Source organism: Lithobates pipiens, unplaced genomic scaffold, assembly GCF_037356315.1.
Source record: "Lithobates pipiens isolate NorthernLeopardFrog02 unplaced genomic scaffold, aLitPip1_a1.2 Scaffold_18, whole genome shotgun sequence".
In the NCBI taxonomy this organism is placed as follows: Eukaryota; Metazoa; Chordata; class Amphibia; order Anura; family Ranidae; genus Lithobates; species Lithobates pipiens.
This window is the reverse complement of record NW_027507758.1, coordinates 23,395,374-23,417,148: the sequence shown is the minus strand read 5'-3', so window position 1 is coordinate 23,417,148 and position 21,775 is coordinate 23,395,374. Positions and strand designations below refer to the sequence as shown.

Here is a 21,775-nt window from a genome sequence, read left to right as displayed (position 1 = left end):
CTCCAGATCAACTTTCTTTGCAAACATTTTGCAAGTCTGCTGCAAGTTCCGGTTCAGTCATGTTGTGCAATAGTCATCCCACCACTGGGGGTCACTGTGGCTGAATTTTCATGCTGTAGACTTGCAGTGCTCTTGCTGTAGACTCACCGCTGAAACTTTGCTCTTGCCAGACTTGCCACGCAAATTTGCTACAAATTGGAAAAGTGTCAACTAGAACTTGTGCTTCAAGTGCTCTGCAAACGTACAACTTGCCAGTGAAAATGTGCAGCAAGACTTACAATTCAATACTAGATATCCATGCTATCGGGGTACATAATTACATAGTCAGGTTGAAAAAAAGACACAGGTCTGTCTTGTACAGGGGTCTCCAAACTTTCTAAACAAAGGGTCAGTTTACTGTCTTTCAGAGACATTATGGGAGCGGGACTGTGCCCAGTGGGAGAAAACAATGCACAACATTTGGTTTTAGGGGGAGAAACAGTTGGTGCCAGTGGAAGGATCAGTGCCCCACCATTGATGTCAGTGGAAGGAATAGTGCCCCATCATTGATGTCAGTGGCAATAACAGTGCCCCATCATTGATGTCAGTGGCAGGAATAGTGCCCCATCGCTGGTATTTGTTGGAGTAATACTGCCCCATCATTGATGTCAGCGGCAGGAATAGTGTCCCATCATTGGTGTCAATGGGAGGAATAGTGCAATAATAGTGCCCCATTGCTAGTATTAGTGGAAGGAATAGTGCCCCATTGCTGGTATTAGTGGAAGGAATAGTGCCTCATCGCTGGTATAAGTGGGAGGAATAGTGCCCCATAATTGATGTCAGTGGCAGGAATAGTGCTCCGTCATTGGTGTCATTGAGAGGACTTGTGCAATAATAGTGCCCCATTGCTAGTATTAGTGGAAGGAATAGTGCCCCATCAGTGATGTCAGTGGCAGGAATAATGCCCCATCGCTGGTATTAGTGGGAGGAATAGTGCCCCATCGCTGGTATTAATGGCAGGAATAGTGCCCCATCACTGGTATTAGTGGGAGGAATAGTGCCCCATCATTGATGTCAGTGGGAGGAATAGTGCCCCATCATTGATGTCAGTGGCAGGAATAGTGCTCCGTCATTGGTGTCATTGAGAGGACTTGTGCAATAATAGTGCCCCATTGCTAGTATTAGTGGAAGGAATAGTGCCCCATCATTGATGTCAGTGGCAGGAATAATGCCCCATCGCTGGTATTAGTGGGAGGAATAGTGCCCCATCGCTGGTATTAATGGCAGGAATAGTGCCCCATCACTGGTATTAGTGGGAGGAATAGTGCCCCATCATTGATGTCAGTGGCAGGAATAGTGCCCCATCGCTGGTATTAGTGGGAGGAATAGTGTCCCATCGTTGGTGTCAGTTGGATGAATAGTGCCCCGTCATTGGTGTCAGTGGGAGGAATAGTGCCCCGTCATTGGTGTCAGTGGGAGGAATAGTGTCTCATCATTGGTGTCAGTGGGAGGATTAGTGCCCCATCATTGGTGTCAGTTGGAGGAATAGTGTCCCATCATTAGTGTCAGTGGGAGGTATAGTGCCCCATCATTGGTGTCAGTGGGAGGAATAGTGCCCCATCATTGGTGTCAGTGGGAGGAATAGTGCCCCATCATTGGTGTCAGTGGGAGGATTAGTGCCCCATCATTGGTGTCAGTGGGAGGAATAGTGTCCCATCATTGGTGTCAGTGGGAGGAATAGTGCCCCATCATTGGTGTCAGTAGGAGGAATAGTGCCTCAAGGGCTGGCTTAAGGCAAGCAAAGGGCCACATCCAGCCGCAGGGCTTCAATTTGGAGACCACTGATTTAGATCAACCAATAGAGAATAATACAGTAAATAAACAAATTTAATCAGGAAAGCTCTATATATAGAATCCTATACTCACACTGATCCAGAGGAAGGTAAAAAAAAAATCCTTCTGAATAGGTTCAGCCTTAAAAAAAGGGGTTAATATACAACAATCTGCTTGAGATGGGTGCATGAAAACACTTACCCTTCCATCACTGGTCAGCAGGATAGAGTCACTTTTTATATCCCTGTGAATGACTCCCTGATTATGCAGATAAGACAATGCTTTCAGAACAGAGAAACACACAGTGGCTATTTGCTCCTCATTCATCCTGTAAAATGAGATTACATATTGATACTTTGTATAGAAACACCCGAAAAATTGCATATTGCAACAAATTACAATCATCATCATCATCATTTTTAAGCTGACATAGCACCCTCCTAGTTAGGCAAAGTTAGTTTTCTACAATCAAGGGAGCAGCGATTGTTTGGTCTGGTCTGTTCAGGGTTTCACAGGCTGGGAGTTTGATTGCTTTCCCCTGCCCAGAAGAAGTTTCTGGAGCTTAGAGAGGGAGAATTCAAATAATCAGCCTGAGTATTTTGCCTAGCCAATCCCTGGGGAGGTGTGCCCAAATGGTGGCTGGGGAAGCTGATAGTTCGAACCCCCGGAGAGTGGGTCTTGTCCGCAGCAAGGAGATTCCCAAGCCTCGGGGGCCTATTGCCCCTGAGGCATGTGGCTGTTCTGTGAGGTCTCAGCAGTGGCAGAGTTGGGATCTGGAAGTGATCTGGAACTGAGTTCAAGACTTCACCAACGGGATCTGGTCTAGAGAAGGATTGTCTCACACATTGGGTTGTGTCTGGAGGAGGCTGGAAGGTGGCAGCTGTCCTGGGGAGTAATGACCCTCAATTGATTCCAGACGATTGTGTGCTTTTGGGATAAAAGTGCCAGAGGTCGCTTGGACTGAGACTGCTCTCATGTGGCCTTAGATGTTGGCCGTTCCACATCCTCAGCTGTGTCCTGCACTGTGAGTTTGGAGAAGAGTGTCCCCCCTATTCGGTGCAGTGTTCCTGAGAGTACCAATAGCTGTGCAGTGCTGCAGGGTAACCAGACGTCAAAGAGACTTGCCTCATGGTCCCCAGCTGTCCTATATTCACTGTTTGGGGGAGAACCCATTAATCAGTGGCTCCTGTGGGGGTAGGGCTACACTACAATTAACCCCTTCAATACTAGGCACTTCAACCCCCCCCCCCCCCCCCCCACCGCCCAAGCCGATTTTCAGCTTTCAGTGTCGCACTTTGAATGACAATTGCGCGGCCATGCAACACTGTACCCAAACCAGATTTTTTTCATTTTGTTCCCACAAATCTTTTGGTGGTATTCGATCACCTCTGGAGGTTTTTATTTTTTGTTAAACAAATAAAAAAAGACAGAAACATTTTGAATAAAAAATATGTTTCTTTGTTTCTGTTATACAATTTTGTAAATAAGTAAGTTTTCTCCTTCACTGATGGGCACTGATGAGGCTGCACTGACGGGCACTGATAAGGCAGCACTAATGGGCACTGATGAGGTGGCACCAATGAGTTGGCACTGATAAGGTGGCACCGATGGGCACTTATATGCAGCGCTGATGGGCACTCTTAGGCGGCACTGATGGGCACTGATAGGCAGCACTAATGGGCACTCATGGGTGGCATTGATGGGTACTGATAGGTGGCACTGATGGACACTGATAAGCATCCCTGATAAGGAGACACTGGCAGGCATTACTGATAGGAACTGATTGGCATCATATATGAGTGCTGATTGACATCCCTGGTGGTCATCAGTGGTGGGCATCCCTGGTTGTTCTGGGTGGGCATCCTGGGGGGGCTGCACTGATAATCAATCAGCGCAGACCCCCCCCCGTCCGGAGAGCAGCCGATCGGCTCTCCTTGTGCCTGGCAGGTGCCAGTGAGGTAAAGCGGCTCTTCCTGTTAACACTGTGATTGGACACAGCTGATCACGTGGTAAAGAGTCTCCGTCAGAGGCTCTTTACCAAGCTCACCGCGCTGCGTGCCCCTGCGGGCACACGTTGCTTATTATCCTGAAAGATGTCATATGACGTCCAGTCAGGATTACAGAACCACCGCCGGGCCGGGCGGGAAGTGGTTAAAAATGAACTGCCATGGGTTCAGTTCAAGCACAAGTCCCACACAAATCAATGGGAATCAAATGTGTAAAAAGTCCTCGCTGTATATCCATCATCACTCAATGCCCACCGACTAAAAAAAAAAAAAAAAGATGACCCAGCGCAGACAACCAATCAAAATGGTATCACTAGCCTAATGTCGGCTCCCCAAGCTTTTATCAGCTACATGCGGAAAGGGGTGGGGATAGTGGTTATTCCCATATTTAGGCAATGATGTAAACCCTTCAAACCCCATTCATTTGCTTTTGTGGGCAGGTATTCGGTTAGAATTCAGTGATTTTCAATTCGCGGACCTCCAGCTGTTGAAGAACTACAAGTCCCATGAGGCATAGCAAGGCTCTGACAGCCACAAGCATGACACCCAGAGGCAGAGGCATGATGGGACTTGTGGTCTTGCAACAGCTGGAGGTCCTCCAAGGATTGTTTGGCCAGTGATGTTGCACAAGGGGTAGTGCCACATCCAGTGTTAAAAGAAAAAAGAAAAACGGAAAGGATCCCCAAAGTGGTGGACTTTTAAAGGCACAATATTATTTCAAAAGATTTTAATAGAGTATATTAATGGTTTCAAGAGTGTTTATTTAGAAAATATATGGAAAAAAGGTATTGTACAGGATGCCAAGGTTGGGTCCTGGACAGGTACTATATAGCACCAGTATTTGGGTTGTGGTCCCTTTAAGGGAGTCACTGTAGACTTCAGGGGGTCACCCAGAAGGGGTGAGGAATTCCGGAAGTAGTCAATCAGGAGAGGACTGACTCGCGGTTCTCTCTATAATAATAGAGAGTTAGTTGGGACCCGGAATTCGGGAGGCTCTGAAGTGATATTCGCGCGGGAAAGAGCCTCCCTCACTGACCACAGGGATTCAGCACACAGGGGGTTAAAGGCCTCCAGGAAACAGCTCATAAAAAAAAGACAGTCCCGCGGAGCTATTATCCCCAAAGTTTACAGTATGTATATATAAAAACATGGAATGGTTCAACACATCTAAAATGTATACATCATCATATAATTAAATATACAATACATTTTGAGATTTCTCGCACCCAACGCGTTTCAGAGTATTAAATTAAAGGGGTACATGCAAGAAGAAACCATATTTCTAACATAGAATAATGAATGAATAAACATATAATAATGACACTATTATTCAATGACATACAGCATTCTCAGAGTGCAGTGTCAAAAGTGTAAAACACGTACAAATATTGTAGCAGCGTGGTCAACATTCCAGTAGTTGTGTCATTAAAAACATGCGAGGGTACAGATGCCTTCAAGTTCACACCCCGGAGACCCCCAATGGCATCAACGTGTGTAGATGTTCACAAGTGTCACACCCAGGAAGGAGTCCGCCCCTCTAGTCCACAGAGCCCCCTCTTCCTCCTCTACAAGAGGAAGGATAACCTACCAAGAGGGCAGGGAGAGCCTGAGAACACAGTGGGGGTTGGGAAAAGAAAAATCTTGTAAGGTGTAGACAAAGAATCTATAAAGGTAAATGTCTATAGTATTCATTATGTGTATTCTGTTGTTAATGAAGATTACTATGTACATCTAAAATGTGTCTCAGCACTAGCAATTACACTTCTGGGCATTCTGCAATTAAAAAAAAAAATAAATAAACTCGATTTACGATTCGAATTGAGTTTTTTTTTTTATGGACACCGCGCCAGGCCCCGAGGAGCTGCGAGCAGGAGTTTTTAGGTGAGGCCGCGACATCTGGCCTCGCGGACTAGGCCAAAGCCGCGGCATCTCCTAAAAACTCCTGCCCGCACCTCCTCAGGACCGGCGCGGTGTCGGCGCCGGCCCTGACGAAAAAATTTATAAATCTAAGAAATCGATTTGCTGAAAATTTGAATCGGTTTGACCTCTCAAGATTCAAAACGATTTTTTTTCCCCAGCCCTACACACTGCTACAATATTTGATCTTCACTTTTGACACTGTACTCTGAGAATGTTGTATGTCATTGAATAATAGTGTCATTATTATATGTTTATTCATTCATTATTATATTTTAGAAATCTGGTTTCTTCTTGCATGTAGCCCTGAAGAAGGAGGCATTTTAGTACTCTGAAATGCGTCGGGTGCGAGAAATCACAGACTATATTGTATATTTATATATATATATATATATATATATATATATATATATATATATATATAATGTATAAATTTTAGATGTGTTGAAGCATTCCATGTTTTTATTAATACATACAATTTTTTCCATATATTTTCTAAATAAATACTCTTGAAACCATTAATATACTTCTATTAAAATCTTTTGAAATAATATTGTGCATTAAAAGTCCACCACCTAGGGGATCTCTGGGTTAGATGATGTCAGTGGTTGGTAAGAACGTGGAACAGGAACAGGCCAAATTTCTGTATGTGTGTACCGCTGTCTGTTTAATGACTGGCTTCCATCCAATAGTCATGCTGGAAAAGCAGCATTTATACAGAGCTCGCAGCCAATGAGTGCAAGCACTGATCTGTGTATTCTGATGGGGGGGGGGGGGGGCACAGTTTTTGTTTAGTTCAATTCGCTGGTGAACTGAAAAGAAATTTGTCAATGTGTAATCCAGCTTTACACACTAAAGCTCCGTACATGCGGTCGGATTTTCCGAAGGGAAATGTTTGATGGGGGCCCGTTGTCGGAAATTCTGACCGTGTGTTGGCTCCATCGGACATTTTCCGTCCGACTTTCAGACACACAAAATTTGAGCTCTGGATCTCAAATTTTCCGACAACAAAATCCGTTGATGGAAATTTCCAACACACAAAGTTCCACGCTTGCTTGGAATCAAGCAGAAGAGCCGCGCTGGCTATTGAACCTCATTTTTCTCGGCTCGCCAGACGTGTTGTACGTCACCGCGTTCTTGGCGATCAGAATTTCCGACACGATTTGTGTGACCGTGTGTATGCAAGACAAGTTTGAGCCAACCTCCGTCTGGGGGAAAAAAAAAACCACGGATTTTGTTGTCGGAATGTCCGATCGTGTGTACGCGGCATAAGATGGTAAAGAAAGTCATTGTTTAATCTGGAATATTTTACCTTCAAAACTTTACTATCAAGATTCTGGAAGATCAGTGTAATTCATCAATGCCAAGGGAACGCGGAAAATAATTTACATTTTGCTCTGAACTTCAGATTCTAAAAAAAGATGCTTAAAGGTGTGTGTGATGGCGACTTAACCTTGGTGAATGAGTTTAATCATTAAAGTCTTTAAAAAAAATTGAATAAAAAAAAAACTTTCTTGTCTAGAGGGAATACAAGAATACATGCAGACCTCGCATGAAGCTGCAAGATTCACTTTCATTATATATATATATATATATATATATATATATATATATATATATATATATATATATATATAAAAATATATATATATATAAAAATATATATATATATATATATATATATACACACGCACACACACACACACATATATATACACACACACACTGTATATTATTTCCCAAATAGAAACAAAATGTTCAACGTGAACTATAAATTAATAAAACATTTGAAAAAATATTAACAAAATATTAACATCTCATGTAAACTCGCTTAGGTGAGGGTTATAGGCTTTCTCCATAGATAGATGAGGATCCAAAATTCAAGCAGCGTTGGAGAACCTTCTCAAAATATTCTGCATCCTTAAATTTTGCAGGATCCCATGAGAAGGTCCAATAGTATCATCACCACCTTCAGGAAGCGCCCAGAATCTGGGGTGTACGGTAAACCATTTTTTTTTTTCACATTTTAATTTATATTTTATATCCTTCACTGAGCATCAATCCGGCAAAAACATCAGCCGACCCTACAATTAATTCATTTTTTTTTTTTTTTTTTTTACTAATTGTTTGGAATTAAATACACAAGCCGTAGTCTCCAAGCTCTTCCACACATGTCCTGGACTCTACCAATTACAGTCAATACAAAATCCATGCAAATAACCGGTCTTTGAAGACTGCTACGGACCTGAATACATACTTTAAATTGTATAATATAACAGAAAAACTCAAATTCTTCAAAGAAAATGTATGGCCAACATAAATCAACAACGCAAAAGATAAAATCACAGACCAGTTGTGTCATCATCCAAAATCTTTAATATTACCCACAATATTTAAAATCATCATGATATGAAAACCCCCCAGTGTATTTATTGATATGTGTGCTAAATATTTTCTTTGCGGATTTTTTTGGGGGTATACTGGACGGTCTGTCCCAGTCCATAGTGGTCTTCAATATAGTATCCTCATTTAAAAAATAGCCTAATGCCGCGTACACACGGCCGGACTTTTCCACAGCAAATGAATCCGTCGGACAATTCGACCGTGTGTGGGCTTCATCGGACCTTTGCTGTCGAAAAATCAGATGGACTTTAGATTTAGAACATGTTTCAAATCTTTCCAATGGACTCGAGTCCGGTCGAAAAATCAGTTCGTGTGTATTGTATGCTAGTCCGACGGACAAAAACCGACGCTACGGCAACTGTTGGCTACTGGCTATGAACTTCCTTATTCTAGTCCGGTCGTACGCCATAACGGTCAAATCCGTCGGACTTTGGTGTGCTTGTGTGTAGACAAGTCCGATTCGAAACTCCGTCGAAAAGTCTGGTCGTGTGTAGACGGCATTACTGTTTTGACACACTAAATACATTTAATTCCTGTTAGACGGCCAAACCTTTAATTTTGACAAATAGAAATGGAAACAAAGAGTATATTTAAACCCAATACTTTCCAATTATTTTAGATAGAGTATAGCAGTGTTGCTTAACTGGGGTGTCCTTTGGGTTCCCCTGGAGTGCCGTGAGCAATGGCACCCAATTTGCTGTGGATTCAAGTAAGGGGGCTCTGGGATGGGGGGGGGGGCTGTGTGATTTGGTGGCTGTACAATGAGGGGGCTGTGTGATGAGGGTACTTTGTGATTGGGTGGGCTCTGTGATGGGGGAGGGCTCTATGATGGGTGGATTGTGTGATTGAGGGGATCTGTGATGAGGAGACTGTTATTGGGGGGCTCTGTGATGGGGGGGGACTCTGTGTTGAGGGAACTGTGTAATTGCGGGGGGGCCTGTGATGGGGGACTGTGTGATTGGGGGGCTCTGTGATGGGGGGGGGGGCTCTATGATGGGTGGATTGTGTGATTGAGGGGATCTGTGATGAGGAGACTGTTATTGGGGGGACTTTGTGATTTGGGGCCTCTGTGTTGAGGGAACTGTGTAATTGGGGGGGGGGGCTCTGTGATGGGGGACTGTGTGATTGGGGGGCTCTGTGATGGGGGAGGGCTCTATGATGGGTGGATTGTGTGATTGAGGGGATCTGTGATGAGGAGACTGTGTTATTGGGGGGCTCTGTGATGGGGGACTCTGTGATTTGGGGCCTCTGTGTTGAGGGAACCGTGTATTTTGGGGGGGGGGCTCTGTGATGGTGAACTGTGTGATTGGGGGTCTCTGTGATGGGGGACTGTGTGATTGGGGGGGCTATGTGCTGGGGGACGGTGTTATGGGGGGGGCTTGTGTGATTGAGGGGCTCTGTAATGGGGGGACTCTGATTTGGGGCCTCTGTGTTGAGGGAACTGTGTATTGGGGGGGGGGGGGCTCTGTGATGGTGAACTGTGTGATTGGGGGACTCTGTGATGGGGGACTGTGTGATTGGGGGGGGCTCTGTGATGGAGGGATTGTGTGATTGAGGGGCTTTGTGATGAGGGAACTGTGTTTTTGAGGAACTCTTTGATGAGGGAACTGTGTGATTGAGGGGCTCTGTGATGGGGGGGACTGTGTGAATGTGTGATTGGGGGGCTCTTTGATGGGGGACTGTGTTATTGAGGGGGATCTGTGATGAGGAGACTGTGTGATTTTGGGCCTCTGTGATGAGGAGACTGTGTTACAGGGGGGCTCTGTACTGAGGGAACTGTGTGATTGTGGGGGGTTCTATGATGGAGGGACAGTGATTTTGTGGCTTTGTGATTAGGGAACTGTATAATTGGGGGCTTTGTGATGATGGGGGGGCTGTGTGATTGGGGACCTCTGTGATGAGGGAACTGTGTTATTGGGGGGGGGCTCTGTGATTGGGGGGCTTCTGTGATGGAGAAACTGTGTGATTGGGGGGTTCTGTGATGGGGGATTGGGGGGGGCTCTATGATGGGTGGATTGTGTGATTGAGGGGATTTGTGATGAGGAGACTGTGTTATTGGGGGGCTATGTGATGGGCGGACTCTGTGATTTGGGGCCTCTGTGTTGAGGGAACTGTGTAATTGGGGGGGGGGGGCACTGTGTGATGGGGGGGGGGCTCTGTAATGGGGGACTGTGTTATTGAGGGGATCTGTGATGAGGAGACTGTGTGATTTGGGGTCTCTGTGATGAGGGAACTGTGTTACTGGGGGGGGGGCTCTGTGATGGGGGACAGTGTGATTTTGTGATGGGGGGACTGTGTGATTGAGGGGCTCTGTAATGGGCGGAACTGTGTTATTAGGGAACTCTGTGATGCAGGGACCGTGTTACTGGGGGAGCTTTATGATGGAGGGACAGTGTGATTGTGCAGCTCTGTCATGGGCGAACTGTGTGATTGGGGAGCCGTATGATGGGAGGGCTTTGTTGTCTGCGTTCCATTGGGCAGACTTTCCTTCACTTCCTATCCCGGAGACACAACAGGAAGTGATAGAAAAACCTCTATCCGAGGTGAGGAGAAATCTATTCTCAGACCATTACTAATGAAACAGGTGACTCCACTGAAGACTTCCCCTCTAGTCCTGTTCTGGCAAAAATTGGAAATTGCAATTACGTTCTGTCCTGGTGACAACGGGGGTTCCCCAACTGAGGAAATTTGAATTTTTTTTTTTTCACTATGCTTTCTGCACTTCCAGTAAATCCTATGGTAATTCCCATACTTTACTGAATTCTTAGAAAACATCAGGTGGCATACCTCGTGTGGGTGACGATGTCTGTCAGGGCTCCGCCTTCCAAGAATTCCATGACCACCCACAGTTCATCTCCAACCAGATAACTGTTATACATATCCACAACATTCTCATGGTGATAGTCCCTCATGATTACTACCTGTGGATACAAGAACAAAAATTTAATTGTTTGAACTCTTGAACCATTATATATTTTCTTTATTTAACCCCTTTGTGCCTAAGGGATAACACAAATCTTAATGCCAAAGCCCAACTTTGCAACTGCTTTGTGTATCCAGGTGGATTATACCGCGTTTTTTTTTTTTTCAGGACACATTGAGCTTTCATTTGTTGGTATATGGTAATGGATATCTCTTGATCTCTTTTGTTATTATCAAAGGAAAACTGGTCCAAAATGTAAAAAATAAATATATATTTTCAACCGCTTGCTGACCAGCCGCCAATCATTCTACTGTGGCAGGTCGGCACAATCCCGTGAACCGTCGTAGCTATACGTTGGCTCGTGGGATCGGGATAGCAGGCGCGCAAGCGGCGCCGCACTGCGGGGGTGCCGAGGCTCATGACCACCGGCCACGAGCGATCGTGAGCACGAGAGGAAGAACAGTGACGTGTGTGTGTGTGTAGACACACAAATCCCTGTTCTGTGAAGAGTGACAGATCGCGCGTTTGTATTGGCTAGGAACCACGATCTGTCACTTCCTCTAGCTCAGTCCCCTCCCCCTTCAGTTAGAAACACACACAGAGAACACAGTTAACCTCTTGATCGCCCCATAGTGTTAACTCCTTCCCTGCCAGTGACATTTTTACAGTAATCAGTGCATTTTTATAGCATCGATCGCTGTAGAATTGTCAATGGTCCCAAAAATGTGTCAAAAGTGTCCGCCATAATGTCGCAGTCCCAGTCTACTGTAGGTTATAAAGTTGAAATAAACCACTTACCTCATTAAAGAGTAGTTCCCTTCTCTGCTGTTTCCTGAGATCCATTTTTTTCACAGCGACTTGCTTCCCCGTGTGTTTCTCGGTGGCGATGCAAACGATTCCCGTCGAGCCCTCCCCGATTTTGATAAAGTCATCCAAATACTCTCGAGGGTCTCCGGGACTGACCACGAGCTGCAGAGCTGCCCTAAACTGTTCGTGAGAGACCCTAGATGGCTGCTGATCGGAGGCGGAGCCCCAACTGGGAGGGGGGTAGACACTGGACGTTGTACTGGGAGAGCTGGGGTATGAACTTGTGGACATGAAATGGGGGCTCCCATGAAGTTGGGGTTGGTGGTAGGGAGATGGCTTATGGTAAACGGATGGATACTGGTAACTACTTGAGGGGTAGTTGGGCTTGGTTTGGGATTGAGGTAGCTTTGTAGGACCTCGAGGGTAAGTATCAGATCCGGTGAGCGGAGGGCTCATGGATACCTGTGCTCGGTCGTAGTCTGCCTGTAAAACAAATGAGAAATCAAATGTTGTATATGTGCTGTGTGCAGATTATACACTTTTGTGTTATTGTCCTTTGCTAGAGGACAGTTGACAAAAAAAAAAAAAACAAAGAAAATTTCCAATTTCACTTACCAGCCAGCCTGCAACAACCTTAAAGCGGAGGTCCACCCTAAAGTGGACCTTCCGCTCATCGGAACCCCCCCCCCCTCCGGTGCCACAATCGGCACCTTTCAGGGGGGTGCAGTTACCTGGATAATCCAGGTAACTGCACCCACTTCCGGGACAGCTCTCTGCGGAAAGGGGCGTAACTTACGCCCCTTTCCGCAAGTGCCCGCCCCTTCCCGCAAGTGCCCCGCTGCCTGCTGGGAAACACACAGCTCCCAGAGGCAGCGGGGACCGTCCTTATTGCGCAGCGCAATTTGCGCATGCGCAGTAGGGAACCGGGAAATGAAGCCGAAAGGCTCCATTTCCTGATTCCCATACCCAAGATGGCGGCGGCAGGACCCGACAGACGACCTAGCGATCGGCTTCGGGTGCCGACATCGCGGGCGCGCTGGACAGGTAAGTGTCACTATTTTAAAAGTCAGCAGCTGCAGTATTTGTAGCTGCTGGCTTTTAAAAAAAAAAAAACGCGGAGTCCCGGCGGACTCCCGCTTTAATTGTCCTGTCTAACAGTTCACGGTAAAACAAGGATTTTATTTCACACATATTTGCAAATATAGGAGGAGGCTGCAGAGTAGACATGTGCAGAGCGAAAAAAAACATTTTTTGTTTCGTTTTGATTCGTGATTTGCCTAAATTTGTTTCGTTAAAATTTGTTTCATTCATTTTCAGACTTACTTTATTCAAATTCGAATTTCTTAAATTCTATTTGAAGTGCATTCGAATTGCATTTGAATCAAATTCTATTCCAAATACCGAATTTATTCTATTCTAAATTAGAATTTTGGAAGATGGTTATATACTTTCTATTTCTTTCTATTATTTTCTTTTTTTATTCTATCCTTTTCTATTATATTCTATTATTTTCTATTCTATCCGAATTCAAATTTTTTCTATTCGAAATTTTAGAAAACGGTTATATTGTTATATTCTTTGTATTCTATTATTTTCTATTGTTTATTCTATTCTTTTCTATTACTTTATTTTCTATGCTATTGTTTTCTATTCTATTCAAATTGAATTTTATTCTATTCAAAATTAGAATTTTGGAAGATGGTTATGTTCTATTTATTCTATTCTATTGTTTTTTTTCTATTCTATTCTAGTCAATTCTTTTCAATTATTTTCTATAATATTCGAATTTATTTTATTCAAATTTTGGGAATTGTTTATTTTCTTTTCTATTCTATTCAAATTCAATTTTATTCTATTCAAAATTAGAATTTTGGAAGATGGTTATATTCTATTTATTCTATTCTATTGTTTTTTCTATTTGATTCTAGTCAATTCTTTTAAATTATTTTCTATTCTATTCGAATTTATTTTATTCAAATTTTGGGAATTGGTTATTTTCTTTTCTATTCTATTCAAATTTGAATTTATTCTATTCGAAATTTGAATTTCGGAAGATGGTTATATTCTATTATATTCTTTTCTTTTCTAATTCTAGTCAATTCTTTTCAATTATTTTCTATTCTTCTTAGAATTTCTTTTATTCAAATTTTGGGAATTGGTTATATTTATTTTCTATTATATTAGAATTTTATTTATTCTATTTGAAATTAGAATTTCAGAAGATGGTTACATTCAATTTTATTCCATTTTTTATTCTATTCTATTCCTTTAATTTCTATTCTATTTTATTCTGTTCTTTTATTTTCCATTCTGTTCTGTTTTAATCTATTATATTTATTTTTTTTGTATTCTCTATTCCAGTGATGGCGAACCTTGGCACTCCAGATGTTTTGGAACTACATTTCCCATAATGCTCAACTGTACTGCAGAGTGCCTGAACATCATGGGAAATGTAGTTCCAAAACATCTGGAGTGCCAAGGTTCGCCATCACTGCTCTATTCTGTTCCTCTATTTGATCCAATTTTCTGATAAAATATTTTTTTGTTTCTTTTTTTTTCTATTCTTTTATTTTCTATTCTGTTCTGTTTTACTCTATTATATTATATTCTTTTCTATTCTCTGCAATTATTTTCAATTATTTTCTGTTCTATTCAAATTAGAATGTATTTTATTCAAATTTGGGGAATTGGTTATATTCTTTTCTATTCTATTTGAATTTAAATTTATTCTATTTGAAATCCGAATTTCAGAAGATGGTTATATCCAATTTTATTCTATTCTATTTTTTATTATATTCTATTCCTTTATGTTCTATTATATTTTATTTTGTTCTTTTATTTTCTATTCTGTTCTGTTTAATCTATTATATTCAATTTTTTATTTCATTTTATACTCTGTTCCTCTATTTTATCCCTTTTTTTTCAATTAAAATATTTTTTTTTTATTTCTTTTTTTTTTCTATTCTTTTATTTTCTATTATGTTCCTCTATTTTATCCTTTTTTTCCTATTCTATTTTTTGTATTAATTTATTTTCTATTCTGTTCTGCTCTATTATATTATTTTCTTTTCTATTATAGTCAATTATTTTCTATTCTTCTCAGAATTTCTTTTATTCAAATTTGGGGAATTGGTTATATTGATTTTCTATTATATTAGAATTGTATTTATTCTATTTGAAATTAGAATTTCAGAAGATGGTTACATTCAATTTTATTCTATTTTTTATTCTATTCTATTCCTTTAATTTCTATTCTATTTTATTCTGTTCTGTTTTAATCTATTATATTTATTTTTTGTATTCTCTATTCTGTTCCTCTATTTGATCCAATTTTCTATTAAAATATTTTTTTATTTCTTTTTTTTTTCTATTCTTTTATTTTCTATTCTGTTCTGTTTTACTCTATTATATTATATTCTTTTCTATTCTCTGCAATTATTTTCAATTATTTTCTATTCTTTTCGAATTAGAATGTATTTTATTCAAATTTGGGGAATTAGTTATATTCTTTTCTATTTGAATTTAAATTTATTCTATTTGAAATCCGAATTTCAGAAGATGGTTATATCCAATTTTAGTCTATTCCTTTATGTTCTATTCTATTTTATTCTGTTCTTTTATTTTCTATTCTGTTCTGTTTAATCTATTATATTCAATTTTTTATTTTATTTTATACTCTGTTCCTCTATTTTATCCCTTTTTTTTCAATTAAAATATATTTTTTTATTTCTTTTTTTTTCTATTCTTTTAATTTCTATTATGTTCCTCTATTTTATCCTTTTTTTCCTATTCTATTTTTTGTATTAATTTATTTTCTATTCTTTTCTGCTCTATTATATTATTTTCTTTTCTATTATAGTCAATTCTTTTCTATTCTATTCGAATTAGAATTTATTTTATTAAAATTATGGGAACTGGTTATATTCTTTTCAATTCGAATTTAAATGTATTCTATTTGAAATTCGAATTTCAGAAGATGGTTATATTCAATTTTATTCTATTCTATTTTTTATTCTATTCCTTTATTTTCTATTCTATTTTATTCTGTTCTTTTATTTTCTATTCTGTTCTGTTTTACTCTATTATATTATATTTTTTTTTTATTTTCTATTCTGTTCCTCTATTTTATCCCTTTTTTCTATTAAGTTTTTTTATTTATTTTTTCTATTCTTTTATTTTCTATTCTGTTTTACTCTATTATATTATATTCTTTTCTATTCTATTCTTTTCTATTGCTTTATTTTCTATTCTATTTGATTCTATGTGGAAATTCAAATTCGATTCGAATTTGAATCAAAAACTATTTGAATTTGATTAAAAAAAACTATTCTAATTCAATTCGAAAACAACTTTTTGGATTCAAATTTCGTACTAAATTTGTTATGTTTAAAATAGTTATTATTGTAATTTGTAAATTCAGATCCAAATTTCCAAATAACTAAAAATTTGTCAGAATTTAAATTCATAATCAAATGAACCGCACTGCCTATGTCTACTGCAGAGGCCACATCACAGCACCCCAGTGTGCTGCAGTCCTGATTCTATAAGTCTGAGTGTGTCCTGAGTTGGAGGGCATGTATAATAATGGATACATTAAGGGCGGGTATGCCCGGAGGGAGCCCACCCCTCCTTAAAAGGTACAGGGGCGCACTAGACACCCACCACCCGAAAAAGCACAATTGCAGTGGTTTGCACACATTTGGAAATACATGGCTAAGCTGCAGTGGCCACGTCATTGCACCCCAGTGTATTGCAGTCCTATCATTTTTGAGTCTCCCAAGGTGGAGCACATATATAATAATAATGGATAGATTATGAGCAGGTATGCCTGGAGGGAACCCACCCCTCCCTATATATATATATATATATATATATATATATATATATATATATATATATAGGGACTCATGTTCACACATGTCTCTCCCTCCTTGAGCCGCACTCACCAACATTCCATGACCCCATACTACAATAAGTGGGTCTTAGCCACTTAGTGTTATTAGCGCATCGTGACCTCTCCTGATGAAGTCCCAATGACGAACGAAACGTGTTGGGGGGGGGATGAGTTGCAGAAATTGCTGCAACATGGATAAACAATTTAGTTTTTTTGTATTTACCAAACCAAGGTGGAGCTCAATGAGCCGGAGAGCAGGAGCACTGAAAGTAGTAAAACTGCAAGCGCGACACATCAAAATTGGGAGTTAAAAAAACACAGGTACACACACTAATCGGGGAAAAAAGAAAAAGAATAACGGCACCCTACCTGGGAAAATAAAGAAAAGAATAATAGCACCCAATCTGGAAATAAAACTAATGGCACCCTACCTTGAAAAAAAAGAATGGTACCCTACCTTGAAAAAAAAAGAATGGCACCCTATCGGGGAAGAAAAAGAAGAATAATGTCAACCTACCTGGAAAAAAATAAAAAATAATGGCACTCTACCTGGATAAAAAAAGAATAATGGCACCCTACCTGGGAAAAAAAAAAGAAAATGAAAATAGCACCCTAGCTGGAAAAAAAAGAATGGCACCCTACCTGAAAAAAAAAGAATAACAGTACCCCAAAAAAAAAAATAAAATAAAAAAAAAAAGAATAATGGCACCCTACCTGGACAAAAAAAAAGAATAATGGCACTCTACCTGGAAAAAAAAACAAAGAATAATGGCGACTTAAATGGGAAAAAAATAAAAATAAAATAGCACCCTATCTGAAAAAAAAAGAATGGCACCCTACCTGAAAAAAAAAGAATAATGGTACCCTACCTCGAAAAAAAAAAAAAAGAAAAGAATAATGGTACCCTACCTCAAAAAAAAAAAAAAAAAAAAAAAAAGAATAATGGCACCCTACCTGGAAAAAAAAAAGAATAATGGCACCCTATCGGGGGAAAAAAAAGAATAATGGCACCCTATAGGGGGAAAAAAATTATAATGGCTCCCAATCTGGAAAAAAAAGAATGGCACCCTACCTTGAAAAAAAAAAAGAAAGAATAATGGAACCCTATCTGGGAAAAAAAAAGAATAATGGCACCTTACCTGGGAAAAAAAAGAAAAGGAAAATGGCACCCTATCTGGAAAAAAAAATAAAAGAATGGCACCCTACCTGGAAAAAAAAAGAATGGTACCCTACTTGGAAAGAAAATAAATAATGGCACCCTGTCTGGAAAAAAAGAAAAGAATAATGGCATCCTATCGGGAAAAAAAAGAAAAGAATAATGGCACCCTATCGGGAAGAAAAGGAAGAATAATTGCACCTTACCTGGAAAAAATTTAAAAATAATGGCACCCGAACTGAAAAAAACAAAACAATGGCACCCTACCTGGAAAATAAAAAAGAACGGCACCCTATTGGAAAAAAATAAAATAAAGAATAACAGCACCCCATTGGGGAAAAAAGAAAAGAATAATAGCACCCTATCTGTAAAAAAAACAATGGCACCCTACCTGGGAAAAAAATAAAAAAAAGAATAACAGCACCCCATTGGGAAAATAAGAAAAGAATAATAATAGCACCCTATCTGGAAAAAAAAGAACGGCACTCTACCTGGAATAAAAAAAGAATAATGGAGAAAAAAGTGTAAAAAAAATGTATCTAACATTTTATTGGGGTACGGCGTTGCACGACCGCACAATTACCAGTTAAAGTAATGCAGTGCTAAATAGCAAAACAAGGACTGGTCGTGAAGGGGGTACCTGGGAACAAGTGGTGAAGCAAGTTCCAATATATTAAATGTTTGTTTTTTGGGTATCATCACTTTAATGCTTAGGCTCCACCCACACCTGAGTGTTTCGTGAACGCGTGAAAAACACGTGTCGCGCTTACAGCGCCATTCATTATTAATGGCACCCCAAACGTGGCACATCGAAATGGGGAGTTAAAAAATGCGGGTAGAGGAGCTTCTTAGGCGCTTTGCCGCCCTTTCCCGCCCGTTGCTATAAATGCACTTGGCACGGAAAAGCACGAAAAAAAGGCAAAAAAAAAATGCATGCATGCAGGAGATGCTGGAGGTGAATGCGGCCCACCAATGGCAGATTTAGGGGACTCCTCCCCACTTATCTCATCACAACTGTTACAAAATATCTTCCTTCTCCACAATACGTTGTAAATGATCTCTTTACAATGCGATCCCTTCGGCGGCGTACGCTCAGCACTACGAGCTCGGCTCGCCTAACGTGCGTCGAATGCATTACTATTACAAATAATTATGGCGCTGAATTCATTTAATCAGTCAATATCAGTAGCAGGGCTCGGAGATGTCCGGGGCATAAACTCGACACTGCCATCAAACCCCCCCCCCCCCCCCCCGGCATTACCGCTGGCTGTCAGCCAGGAGTCCCCTGATTCATGTTCGTTAAGCGAACATTAATCTGAATTTGGCAGCATAATCAAGGACCTAACTGAACTGTGAAATTGAATTCTGCAGTGGAACATCATATGACCGATTTATGCTAAGGCTGCAAAAAAACAAAACAAAACAAAAAAAAAACTACTACCGCAGAATCACTTTGTCGCCGAACACACAATGCAAGGAGATTTTTATAAAAAGGCAACCAATAGGAGAGGAAGAAATAAAAATAAAACAGCTTGGAAGGTATCGGTCTATTAAACATTCAGCATGGTGAGGCGAATATATTATTTTCCTGCGTTTTATATAGTGCCAGCATAATAAAACCATTCACGTCGGTCCCTGCCTTTCCAGGAGTTACATTTAGGCCCGGTCCAAACCTCTTGTAGCAAGAATGTGCGTTCCCGCTCGCCATTTTTAAAGCGTGATTTACACATGGAAACGCGTGTCGCACATAGGGCAGATCGTGGGCAGCCCATATGCCCGTCTGTCACCCATAAGATGGATGACAAGCTCAGCGCGATTTATACCTGTGCGTTCTGTTGTGATTCTGTCACGTGATAATCGTGGTAGAATCACATAGCGTTTGGGGTGCCATTAAGAATAATGGCCTCCTACCTGATCTGATGTGCAAGGGGGACTCTGATGGAAGATGGAGCTCTGATGTGATGAGGGAGCTTATGTTCTGAAAGGGAGGTTCTGATGTGATGGGGGGACTCTGATGTGAAGGTGGGGCTTCTGATGTGATGGGGGGACCTCTGATGTGCAGGTGGGGCTTATGATGTGATGGAAGGACTCTGATGTGAAGGTGCAGCTTCTGATGTGATGGTGGACTCTGATGCGAAGGTGTGGCTTCTGATGTGATGGAGGGACCTTTGATGTGAAGGTGGGGCTTGTGGTGTGATGGTGGACTCTGATGTGAAGGTGGGGCTTCTGATATGAAGGTGGGACTCTGATGTGAAGGTGGGGCTTCTGATGTAATAGGAGGGACCTCGGATGTGACGGTGGGGCTTCTGATTTGATGGGGGAGGGGGTCTCTGATGTGAAGGTGGGGCTTCTGATGTGATGGGGGACTTTGATATGAAGGCGGGGCTTCTGATGTAATGGAGGGACCTCTGATCTGAAGGGGTGGGGCTTGTGGTGTGATGGCGGACTCTGATGTGAAGGTGGGACTCTGATGTGAAGGTGGGACTCTGATGTGAAGGTGGGACTCTGATGTGAAGGTGGGGCTTCTGATGTGAAGGTGGGGCTTCTGATGTGAAGGTGGGGCTTCTGATGTAATAGGGGGGACCTCGGATGTGAAGGTGAAGCTTCTGATGTGATGGGGGGGACCTTGGATGTGAAGGTGAGGCTTCTGATGTGATGAGGGGACTCTGATGTGAAGGTGGGGCTTCTGATGTGACAGAGGGACTCTGATGTGAAGTTAGGGCTTCTGATGTGATGGGGGGACTCTAATGTGAAGGTGGGGCTTCTGATGTGATGGGGGGACTCTGATGTGAAGGTGGGGCTTGTGGTGTGATGGGGGCTCTGATATGAAGGTGGGGCTTCTGATGTGATGGAGGGACTCTGATGTGAAGGTGGGGCCTGTGGTGTGATGGAGGGACTCTGATGTGAAGGTGTGGCTTCTGATGTAATGGAGCGACCTCTAAAGTGAAGGTGGGGCTTGTGGTGTGATGGTGGACTCTGATGTGAATGTGGGGCTTCTGATGTGAAGGTGGGACTCTGATGTGAAGGTGGGACTCTGATGTGAAGGTGGGACTCTGATGTGAAGGTGGGGCTTCTGATGTGAAGGTGGGGCTTCTGACGTGAAGGTGGGGCTTCTGATGTAAGCGGGGGGACCTCGGATGTGAAGGTGGGGCTTCTGATGTAAGCGGGGGGACCTCGGATGTGAAGGTGGGGCTTCTGATGTAAGCGGGGGGACCTCGGATGTGAAGGTGGGGCTTCTGATGTAAGCGGGGGGACCTCGGATGTGAAGGTGGGGCTTCTGATGTAAGCGGGGGGACCTCGGATGTGAAGGTGGAGCTTCTGATGTAAGCGGGGGGACCTCTGATGTGAAGGTGGAGCTTCTGATGTAATAGGGGGGACCTCTGATGTGAAGGTGGAGCTTCTGATGTAAGCGGGGGGACCTCGGATGTGAAGGTGGGGCTTCTGATGTAATAGGGGGGACCTCGGATGTGAAGGTGGGGCTTCTGATGTAAGCGGGGGGACCTCGGATGTGAAGGTGGAGCTTCTGATGTAAGCGGGGGGACCTCGGATGTGAAGGTGGGGCTTCTGATGTAAGCGGGGGGACCTCGGATGTGAAGGTGGGGCTTCTGATGTAAGCGGGGGGATCTCGGATGTGAAGGTGGAGCTTCTGATGTAATAGGGGGGACCTCGGATGTGAAGGTGGACCTTCTGATGTAAGCGGGGGGACCTCGGATGTGAAGGTGGAGCTTCTGATGTAAGCGGGGGGACCTCTTATGTGAAGGTGGAGCTTCTGATGTAATAGGGGGGACCTCTGATGTGAAGGTGGGGCTTCTGATGTAATAGGGGGGATCTCTGATGTGAAGGTGGAGCTTCTGATG

General features: G+C 41.9%; 1 protein-coding gene across 5 annotated transcripts in view; it reads right to left on the bottom strand.

The window, feature by feature from the left end:
- Positions 1 to 21,775, bottom strand: part of PAK5 (p21 (RAC1) activated kinase 5) — a 247,059-nt gene that overhangs the window by 10,808 nt on the left and 214,476 nt on the right. For all 5 annotated transcript variants that reach the window (XM_077485477.1, XM_077485478.1, XM_077485479.1 and 2 more), the window contains 3 exons: positions 11,860 to 12,351; positions 10,926 to 11,059; positions 2,014 to 2,140 (listed from right to left, as the gene is read on the bottom strand). In XM_077485477.1, coding sequence (XP_077341603.1) covers positions 2,014 to 2,140; positions 10,926 to 11,059; positions 11,860 to 12,351 — 753 coding nt within the window. The remainder of the gene's footprint in view (positions 1 to 2,013; positions 2,141 to 10,925; positions 11,060 to 11,859; positions 12,352 to 21,775) is intronic.